An 11,261-nucleotide genomic window follows, 5' to 3' on the forward strand; every position below is an offset into this window, starting at 1 on the left:
CTTCCCAAGGGTGTTACAAGGTGCCAAACAATGTTAGCACTGTTAGGCATGCAAATATGATTTACAAGATAAGCCCAGAGATTTCAAATAGGAATCCAGAATGTCAAAACTGTTCTGACCCATTGTGGGCTTTTCAGGTTCTTTGCAAAAAAACAGATTGCTCTAGTATTTTTCCATGGTCAAACAACAAGTGAAAACTAAGAGTTGGCATTTTCCGAGGGGTGCCTTGAGTCTAAGAAGGTTGAGAACGACTCGCACAATGTAATATTATTTTTGCTATCCTTCTGAAAATACATATTCACGTAGCAAATTTTGGGGTTCAGTCAAGCATGTCCAGTCATAATGACCATTTTATAAGCAGCTGTGTAAACTAGTTTAAATGTAGTGCCATATAAAGCAAAATTAAAATGTTATTCATAGTATCTGAAGTTCCACAGATAATTAATTTTATTATTAATTGGCACAATTAATTTTATAAATATCCTGTAGCAGGAATAAAACTAAAATGTGTTGGGAAATGAGTGAACGTTTATTGGACTTTTAATCAGAGATCAACAAAGATGCTTCTTGATTTTTTTTATGTGGCATTTCTGTGTCTAGAATTCTAGACCAGATTTATTTTAGGAGTTGCTAACTATGAGCTTCATTTCAAAACAGTTTTTATACTAATCTCTGGAAATACCAGTACGATATTTGATTCCTTGTTTCCTCTCCCCTCTTTTTCTTGTTGGCTCATATTAGGGCAGATTGTGAATTAAAATATTGTTTACACATAGTAGGAATGCAAGCTCTAAGTTGTGGGCTGAATATTCGTTTTTAAAAACTCAATGGTAAGTGGAAAATAAATAGGCATCCAAGGAAAACTTTTAAAGGCTTTTGGAATTGTTAATAAAGAAGCATTTTACATTATGGCAACCTCCTCTCAGAATGGTAAATATATTTTTGTATTCTATCTAGCATTCATACCAAGGATGTGTACTTAAACTGGTACAGTCTTTTTAAGCAGATTTATTAGTAGCAGCAAATTATCAGAGGATAATGCACACAAGAAGTTAAAATGTGGTGATAATCCTTTCATAGTTAATATGGCAGCTCACTTCTCATTATATCTTCTTTGCATTCTCTAAAATTGTCTAACAGAAGTACAAGAATAAGTATGGGTAGCTGAGAGGTATGGTTGAGGGAGAATTTTTCTTCCAAGTATGAAGTTGTTTGAACAAGTATTTTCTAATTTGACACCCTTAAATAGAAGTGCTTTTCAGAGTGTAGAAAAAGTGTTTGCCGTTCGTAGAAAGAAAGGAAAAGAATTTACTGGATCCAGCTAACGGAGATATAATTCACAGAACCAAAGTTTCCTCCACTTGTTTCAAATTCTTACTGGTTTGTGATATTTAAAACATTATGGCCAGTTGCCTGTCTTGTTTACGATTGGGTGCAACTTCAAGGGACTTAAGCTTTCCTTTTGGAGAAAAAAAATCTTCAGCTTTTTATTGCAGAAATAGATCTAAAATGTAAAACAATTTCCAGGGAGGCTTGATGATGGGTTAAGCACAGTTTCCACCACAACTGAAATTTAACCAGCCAATAAATCAAGTGCCACCCTTGTCAATAGGTTATTGACACAATGGATGTCCTCTCCACTAATCTTTTTTTGGTGTTGTCTGCCTTGCTAAAATCTTCTGTCTTTGTACCGCTTTTTCTTCAATCCCTCTTGCAGTTTGCTGGCATACAACTTTCTGTTGATATATCCTCTTTTTTTTGTCAGATGTTTATTTTCCGATGTAATGAACATTCCTAATGCCTGCAGTTGATTACTAATGGCTTGTCCACTGTTCCTGAGAATTAAAAGAACAGAAGTAGTCCCAAATGGATCAGTGAACAAAAATATTGGGTTAGATGAAAACTGAAAATGCCCCATTGCCTTTTGTGTATGTGTAAATGTCAGATGTGAAGGAAAATGATGAGAAAATTAATACTAGAATATTTTAGGAAGGATTTAATGTTAAGAAGAATTTTTAACATCTGATCCTGATAGCTTTTAGGAATTTGATAGTTAAGTGAACCATCTGAAAAAGTGCTACAAACTTAATTTAATTGAGAGCACTTTGAAAATGCAAAGATATGTCTTCTGTGGTACCAGAATTGCTATTTCACAGCTTCTAAAGTTGTGCTGGTAATTCAGGGTATGTATGAAGATATATGGGTGTGACCTTTAAAAAATGAAAAGGTTTTTTTTGGGGGGTGCCCATTATAAATCATCTGAAAGGGTTGAGTACTCACCTGAAAGGCAAAGCCCTTTGTAGGTTTGACATCCCAAATCTCTAGTTACTTCTGAAATCTTGGACAAGGGTCCCTATCCCAGAGAGTTTATTATCTAATCTCAGATAGGAGGAAGCAAGAAAGAAGTTCTGGCAGGACCAGCAGTACCGCTGCACAGCTACTTATTGTTCATTTTAGTCATGCGTTTGGGGCTTGTGGTTTAGCTAAAAGTTTAGGGGGTTTTTTGCTTTTATTATTTTAATGTCATTTAGACACCCTTGTGCTCACTCTTATGCAAGCAGTGGCTCTCACAGGATTATTTAAGGAATTCCACAAAAGAGGTCAGGGGTTTAGGTTGTAGCCACACTTAAGGTAGTGAGGTAAAAGGGAAGTTGGCATTTCTCAGTCTGTTATGTTAAATCATTGGGTGTTTTTACACATGCTCTGGGATGCAGTGCCAGGCACTTTAATCAGCAGACCGTGCTAATTAGAAGCGCTCAGCGTCACATGTATCAGCATCCCCATGCTGAAAAAATGACGGCGGGGCGCTTTGAACTAAAGCTTATCGAACATGTTTTATTTCAAAGCGCTCCGCCACCATTTTTTCAGTGCAGGGTCGCATGGGGACGCTGATACACTTGACATGGAAAGCTGCCAGAGCATGTCAGATTCCGTGCTCCAGCAGACTTGATTAATTGAGTCTGTTCTGATGTGCTGGATTTCCAGCATGTTGGAGCTGGCTCCCCACACATCTATAGGAGCCATTGATTCTGGTATGTAAAAGTCTCAGCTGAACAACATCTGGGGTGTACAGGATATGCAGCAGTATTTATGACACTCATAGAAAGCTGTTATAAGCATGAGCAGATCATGGGCTGCCTTGTTGAATGAAAGCGTGGTCATGGAGTACCAGGAAACCACTAAAGGTGCTGACAGACGTGAAAAAAAAACAACTAGCGCTTGCATTACCGGAAGAGGAAGCACATTAGTTTGACCTGGCTCCCCAGCATCTATATAGATTGGGTGCTTCAGCAGGGCTTTGTGGCGCTTTTATCTAAGTGCAGTGTATACAGATGTTGGGTGAGCTGGGTCAAATGAGTGTGATGTATCTTCTTGGCATGTGCTTCACTTGGTGCACAGGCACACTGAGCTGCAAGTAAAGTGCTTTTTCACATTTGTAAACAGCCTGAAAGTAAAAAGGTTGTGTTTATTAGGGAAGACACAGATCGTGTTTGGATTTTGATATGTGTTAAATAAAGAACCCGTGGAAGGCAAAAGACAGCAAAAAGGAAAGGGAGCAAAAAATAACACACTGGGTGGAATTACCCTCCAAATTCCTATGTTTTTAATGTTTGGGGGAAAGGTGGTAAAGAACTTCAGCTGCAATTTGACCAGGTCTATATATTTGTTTAATAGGCATGTGAGAATTGAATGGGCTTTCATTTCAGCGGTGGACCAATATGGTCTTATTAACTACAGCTTAAATTCATAAAGCTTAAAATTGATACTAGACATCACTAAGGTTGATGTATATTCTAATTAAGCTTTATATTTCAGCTAGTACGCCAGCACACTGAGAGATCTCTTTTTTTTTTAGAATCTTCACCAACACTTTGGGATCTGGAATATGCTAAAGAGATTGCAGCAGTATGGCAACAGCCACCCCTGAATGGTTTTGAGGAGCTGATCCAGTGGACAAAAGAGGGGAAACTATGGGAGTTCCCAATTAACAACGAAGCTGGTACGTGTACATGAACTTTAATGATCTCTTTATACATCTTTGTAGAGAATTAGAGTACTAACGTGATCTTTGACTATTTTTATAATGTACTTCAGCTACATCTAATATATTCAATACTAGTGTTTTTTGTCAGAAATGCACTGTTAAACTACCCTAAGTCAGTCAAGAAAGCTTCAGATAAAGTCATTCTAGCACAGTGGCTGTTAGACTTTCCAAATCAACATTTTAATAACTAAAACAATTATGTTAAGACTGAGTTAGAAGCTATATGCTGAAGTTGAAATTGCTGAATAGGGCTAAATCTGAATATCAGGAATTTTCTGCTTTGTCTTTTTTGGAGATTTTGCTGCTTATTTTTACACTTGGAAAGCTGCCAGCAGAAATGTCTTTAAAAAACAAAAAACCTGAAAAGAAACGAAGCTTCAATAAATTCTCACATGACAGAGTTAAGTGCTTTTATTTGAAACCTTCCCCAGTTGCAAACCCCTAAAAGACATTCAGCTGTATTAATGGTTCTTTTCACTATGGCATTGTTTTCAAAAGGACTGCAGGGAGAGACAGGAGAATCTTAAACCCATCCCTATACATTGCATATTTTATTATTTGGTCACGGCTCAGAGTAAGGCTGCAGCAACTACCAAATTCTGGCCAGCCTTGTGTTGCCAGAGCTGCACTGATTGTTAACATTAGCCCAACCCATTTCATTAGCAAAAGCAGAGTTACAGCATTTAGCCACTTCAGCAGTCTTATTTAGCAGGACATTGTCATGCTGTTCTGTGTAACCTTTTGTGTGTGCAGTTAGACCTCCAAAGACCTGTAAAGAACATTATGAATGGAAGAAGAAATGTGTGGATGCTTTTCAAATAAGTTAATAACTTTGTAGAGAGCTTGGCAGTGGCATTTTTAAAGTCTGTGAAGACATCATACAACTGTTTTTAGAACAATTTTGTCACTAAAAGCATAACAGGGTAGTAGTTGAAGTGGGGCTTCTTGACAGTCTATCATACATAGAGTTGCAAATTGCCTAATGAAGTTCAGTGTTTTCTGTCATTTTTAAATGTTTCTTCCCATCCTGTTTTGGCAGTCTTATAATAGAATTTAATTGCTGCCTCCATGAGAATCAATCCATCTTGTTGTGCACTAATCCAAGGATATTCTAGTTATGCCTTCGCAAGCTTGTAACTGCTATGACCAAAGCTTTCTTCTGATGTAGTAATGTGCCTGGAACCCTGCTGTCTGGAAATGGACAAGGAGTCTTCACATATAGTTAGACAGGAATCTTTATTGATTTATCCACAAAAACTACTCGTGGAAAATTTCAACAGCAATCCAAAATTTATCACAGGTCAGGTTGCAAATGTAGGCCAATAAATTCTATCCTATCAAATAGCCAACTGTATTACAGCCCATTAACTAAAGCAGGTACATGAAAGTGCAGTAGAAGGCTTGCAGAAACTCACAGTGATGTTAGTACAGCTTAACTTCAGCTTTCCTTTCCTTGTTCTAATTCTGATTTTTTTGTATGCTATCATCTTTTCAATAGCAGCACCTTCTTTCACATTGTGCTGTACCAAGAAAGAGTTACTTCCTTAAGTGAGCCACAAAGTTTTGATTACAAAAACTTAAGTAATGTTAAGTTGTATCTTATGTGGAACAACTATTTCTGACTCCAACAGTTTAACAGAACCCAGTTTTTAAACTTTTAAAAACAAACTATAAACAGGAAAGCAAAAAAACCCTATGTTACTGCTTGGAAATGTCTGTCCCTTTTCAACATGGTTTGAGTGCATCCATACCCTAATTGCTTGTTTTTTGAGTAATGAACTGGGTATATAAGGCAAAACTTGGCTCCCATCTATAGCTGCCTCATTTTGAAAAACAAATATTTCTACACTGACACTTAAACAATGTTACTTTTTCAATGATAGAGGTAAGAAAAATGTCAGCAAATCAATGATGTGAAGTTGCTTCTGGCAGAGTCTCTAAGCAGAAGTCCTACCAGTCATGTATTGACTGTTGCCATAATTCTCCATTTATGTGATTCTTACCCTAAACTATGCCATTTCCTAGCAATGAGGTAATTAAACACTGAACAGTTAACCTGGAGAGGTGGTGGATCCGTCATCGCTTGGGGTCTTTAAAGCAAGATTAGGTATTTTTCTGAAAGATAATACTTGTATCCAGCCCTTAGGAGAAATTCTTTAGTATGTGTGTGTAGAGTGGAGAAGTCTTTCTTCAAAACATCTGAGATTGGAAATGGGATACTGCATGGGTGAGCCAGTGATCTGGGCAAATACAAAAAATTCTCTTATTTTTTAGATGCTTGGTTACTCTACATTGTCTCACTGGTCAGATTTGGGATTAGGAAAGAATGTTCCCCAGGTCAGTTTAGCAGGAAGCTTGAGTGGGGTTTCCTGCTTTCTTTCCTGCTAGGGCTGCAGTTTGCCTGCTGGGCTCATCTAGGATTATCTCATCTCGTTAGTTTCATGCCATTGCTGGGGCCTGGGGCATTGATGACACATGGGAGACTCATGTGACATACTGTTTTCTGAAGACACAGATATTAAGCCTAACTGAAGTCTTTAGACTTGTTAAAAAAAGGTTTTGGCTAAAATTCAATTGCCTTTCTTGTGCATGAGACTAGATTAGATGATCTAATGGTCCCTTCTGACCTTAATTTCTGCGAAAGCAAAAGTGCCTCACTGAAAAGCTGTCATTTCTATTTCTTCTGTATCTCTTCTGCTCTGAGGTTGGAGAAGAGAATGGTTGGTTGCTAGAGGAAAGGAAAAATTATTTTTTGAAAAGAAGGGATGGGGGTGCAAAATTTCCTGATGAACTTTTTAAGATTTGAGAAATAGTATTTTTCCACTCCAAAAGTCTTAATAGATTTAATTTTAATACTTGGAGCACCTCACTACTTTCTATATACCGCTTCCAAAAATATCTAAGAGCATTTACTTAGAGCAGTGGGGCCCAACCTTTTAGATCCCCAGGCTGGATGAGTGATGAGAGTTGGTTTGTGGGCTTGGAAATTTGGCAGTGGGATTCATTGCAATCAAAATTTCCAGATCAGTGGGGAGTCCCACAGCTGGATTGCATGACTCCGTGGGACAAGGTTGAGCACCTCTAACTAGCATAATAGGACAGAATACTTTTCCAAGACAGCTAACTGCAGTCACTGCCTCACTGATTATCTCTGACTTCTGTGACTGACAGATTATAGAATTATTACGAAAGGACTCTCAAGTTCATGAACAGTAGCAAATCAGGATCACATGCTATGTGGAGACTGTCATGATAATGGGAAGATTTCTTGGATTCACGGTGGTCTTGGGTTTCAAAGCCCACTAGAATTATACCTTCTACAATTGATGTGATACGTGGAAAAAAATATACGGACTTCTATAGGGGAAAGAAATTCTTTCTTTTCTTACAGAACAAGGGGAAGAAAGGTGATGTCTAACTGGTACCAGACACTGCAATGTCTGAAGTTAAAACCCAAAAGAAACTACAGTAACTTTCTGAATTGGATGTAGCAATAGGGAGATAGTACACCAGTGTTGTGCATGTAGAGCAGAGGGTGAATCCAGCGTGCAGAACCTTTGTATCTGACCTGTGGTTATGGGGCTTCAGCAGCATTTGGCAGTGGAAGGTGCTGGCTGTGGGCACTTCTCTGACACTGCTGGGGAGACAGGTGGTGGCAGCTGCAGGGTCTTGGTACCTGCCAACTGTCTCTGACTCCAGGTGGGTTATCTCAGGGCCTGTAGCCAGAAAAGATTGCCTACCCCCAAGCTAAAGGATTTGAAGAAACTGACATGCCATGAACCCTGCACTGATTTGTCTCTCACTTTTATAGGGTTGGAAGGGAATTCAAGGGTCATTGGACTGAATCCCCTTCACAAATATAGGATATAGTATCCCAGACAAATGCCTATCCAGCCTTGTTTTTTAAACTTCCAATGAAGGAGTTTCCACAGTTTCCCTGGGCAGCCTATTCCACTGTACCACTGTTCTGAAACTTAAAAAAAAGGGTTTTTTTTCTGAGATTTAATCTAAATCTGTCTTGCTGCAGGTTAAATCTGTTGTTTTGTCTCTGCAGCAAGAGAATAGTTATCTTTCTTCATGACAGTCTTTCTAATCTTTGAAAACTGCTATTATCCCCCTTCTTAATCTCCATTTTTGCAAAACTAACCATAGTTATCTGAACCGTTCTGCATATAGGTTGCATTACATACCTATATATCTTTTATATCCCCAACCCCGCTCATTCTTCTTAGCAGCGCTACTGCATAGCTAGTCATCTCCCCTTCTGTATTTTTGTGCATTTGATTCTTGTTCCCTAGGTGCAGAATCTTTTATTTGTGTTTGGATAACTGTGCACTAAACAGCAATTCAACAACGTGTCAAGATCCTTTTGAATTGTAGTTGTGTCCTGTAAAATTTTTGCAAGCCCACCCAGTTTTATGTCATGTGAAAGTTAATCAAGAACATCTCTCTCTCTGTCTAGTTTATTAGTAAGATATTAAACAATGCTGGACCTAGAACAGGGCCCTGTGGAACTCTATTTGTAACCTCTTACATTGTATACTGATTGTAACGATGTGCCAAATGTATTGCAATATCCTCATTAGCATAAAAATTACACTTTTTCTGTGATGTGATCTTCATGTGTTAATGATCTGGAAATGTTTGCATGCTATATTTTTTGTATTCTTTCTGATAACAAAAAGAGAGTGTTCTCTTTACTACAAAGAATATAAAACTCTAACCCTACAAGAAGACTAGTAGTAAAAATTCTGTGTTTTTAACATTGCATATCAAACTAATGTGTAAATGTACAGACACATTTCTTATTGTAAATCATGCTTGTTATATATAGTTTCACCTTGGAAGAGGGTTAAATGCATTAAAATCACTAAATATTTTTTAAAGATGTTTTGTAGTTCTGGGAGATTTTAATACTTACCTGTAAAAGACTACTAACCCTTGTAGATAAGTGATATTGCTAGCTTTCCCTGATATCTCTATCAGCACATCTCAGTGACCCCTGCAACATCCCTTCTATTACAGTCCTAGTCTATGGAAGAACCAGGTAGGCTTAGGAGTATGTTTTGTATGTTTCAGATTTTGATGTAGGCAAACAATTAACCAGATCCTTTGCTTGAGACCAAGAACATTGCCTATCACTCTTTAAAAAGAAACAAAACAAAAAAATGTCTTGGCCATCTCTAAATATTACTGTCCAGCATTTTATGTGGGTATTAGCATCATGCAAAGTAGCGTAATTACTGAATAAAGTATAAAATCAGTTTGTTACAGGTTCTGATGAAATATGAATTTTCATATAAGATTCAGCTTAAAAATCTCCTGGCAGTAACAAATGCTAGTCAGCTGATTTTTGGCTGTGAAATAGGGCCATGTCTGGTGCTTGAGAGACATTCTATTTTTCTGCATATAAGCAGATCTGTAGACCTGGAGATCCTTTACTTAGACTGAAAAAAATATGAGCAGAAATCAATTAAGTTTCACAAGAAAGAGTACAGAAATAGTTTCGTTTGATGAAACGTCTAAGAAACCATAATGCCACATTCTTCTGAAACGGAATGGTTTTAATGCAGGATTTTTGTTATTGGTCACTGCTTTACAAAGAACATCTGAACTGCCTTAGAAAATCTTCAAGTTGTGTGTGCCAACCTACCCTTTTGTCACTTTTATAAGTTTGGGAAGTCCTAAAATCATTGTTTAGCAACTATTCCCTTTCTCAATTATAATGGTAAAAGGCTGGTTAAAACTGTGAAATGTAATGCGCGTACCAGTTTAGGGTATCCATTCAAACAACACATGATTTCTAACCTAGTTTGTGCAAACATTTGAACTACTTTATACATTTCTTTAAATCTCTTTGCAAAGTTATCTCTTTGCACAATCATATTTCATAATTTTGCAACTAAAAGTGTCTTTAAAAAAACACTCTTAGGAGTCTAGTATTCGTAAGTTGTAAGGTCTGCATATAATGGCAGTTTTTGGTGAGACCTAGCTATCAAGGTTTAGGCTTCCACGGGATTCCCAACCAGGTAATATAGATCAATACTGCCATCCCATAAAGAAAATTTAAAATGAGAATAAAGAACGTTATCATGCTAGCATGAAACTTTGTGCACCTTTCCTCCACTTTAGGGAGGAAATGAATGTTTGGTGGTACTACAACAGTGCGGCTCTTACTCCAATGTAGCTTTTCTTTTATGTCTACTACCGAACTTTTTATTAATAAAAAGTTTATTTGTAAGAGTTTGTGTTGTTCATACTCAACTGATGAAGATGATCTGACAGTGTTTTGTCATTTACTCTCTAGGAATTGAAGATGATGTTGAATTTTATGAGCATATCTTTTTGGATAAATATCTAGAAGACTTTCCCAAGCGAGGACCTATTCGCCACTTCATGGAACTAGTGACCTGTGGGCTTTCTAAAAACCCATATCTAACTGTTAAACAAAAAGTTGAGCATATTGAATGGTTCCAAAATTACTTCAAGGAAAAAGAAGAACTTCTGAAAGAGATTGAAAATTATGAGAAAGAGACCGAACTTAGCCTTGAAAAGAAGACTATATTAAAGTAAACATTGATAACTTTTAAAAAATATATTGTTGTGTCGGCGCATAGGGTAAAATCGTTACCGAGATGCCATGAGTTGTCAAACTAAAAATTGTCACTTCAGTGTTCTTTATGTAAGTGAAGAGTCTACACGTTGTATACTGTACATATAAATACAAAAAACTTGATTTTACAACACATATTTCACTTCATTTAGTTGCAAGCCTATCCAGATAATCATTTATTGCATTTCACAGAATAATCATTTGATCAATTTCTAATGTGTGCATGGTGGAATCTGATGCTGTTACAGAATCCAGAGATTGGGAGAAGTCTGTAATGTCATCTACTAATACAGGGTTTCTTGCTGATACCATCTTAAGTTTTATTTGATTTTCTTTTAACGTATTAATTGATGGGTGGGGATTCTGCCATTTCCAATGATGAGTGACTGTTCTGTGGCCCAACCTGGTTTAGCATTGGAATGTGATTTTTTTCAAACATTCCTTCTTTTTATCTCATTATTTGCAGTTACATCTCATTTTAACACATCAAATTCCTCTCCGAGCTGTGTGTTGCTACCCTCCAAATATTGGTAGTTCACCCACTCCTGCATATGCATCCCTTCAACCTTACCTAACCAATCTATGCTTTTGTAACTCTTTTTT

At 37.2% G+C, this 11,261-nt stretch overlaps 1 protein-coding gene across 1 annotated transcript in view; it reads left to right on the forward strand.

Annotated features, from left to right (window-relative positions):
* Positions 1–10,969, forward strand: part of MRPS31 (mitochondrial ribosomal protein S31) — a 28,002-nt gene extending 17,033 nt beyond the window's left edge. Inside the window, exons 5-6 of the mRNA XM_014604803.3 lie at positions 3,857–4,000; positions 10,353–10,969. Of these exons, the coding sequence (XP_014460289.1) occupies positions 3,857–4,000; positions 10,353–10,618 (410 nt within the window). The 3' untranslated portion in view covers positions 10,619–10,969. The remainder of the gene's footprint in view (positions 1–3,856; positions 4,001–10,352) is intronic.
* The last annotated feature ends 292 nt before the right edge of the window (positions 10,970–11,261 follow it).

The sequence above is a fragment of the Alligator mississippiensis genome, chromosome 1 (genome assembly GCF_030867095.1).
Source record: "Alligator mississippiensis isolate rAllMis1 chromosome 1, rAllMis1, whole genome shotgun sequence".
Lineage (NCBI taxonomy): Eukaryota > Metazoa > Chordata > Crocodylia > Alligatoridae > Alligator > Alligator mississippiensis.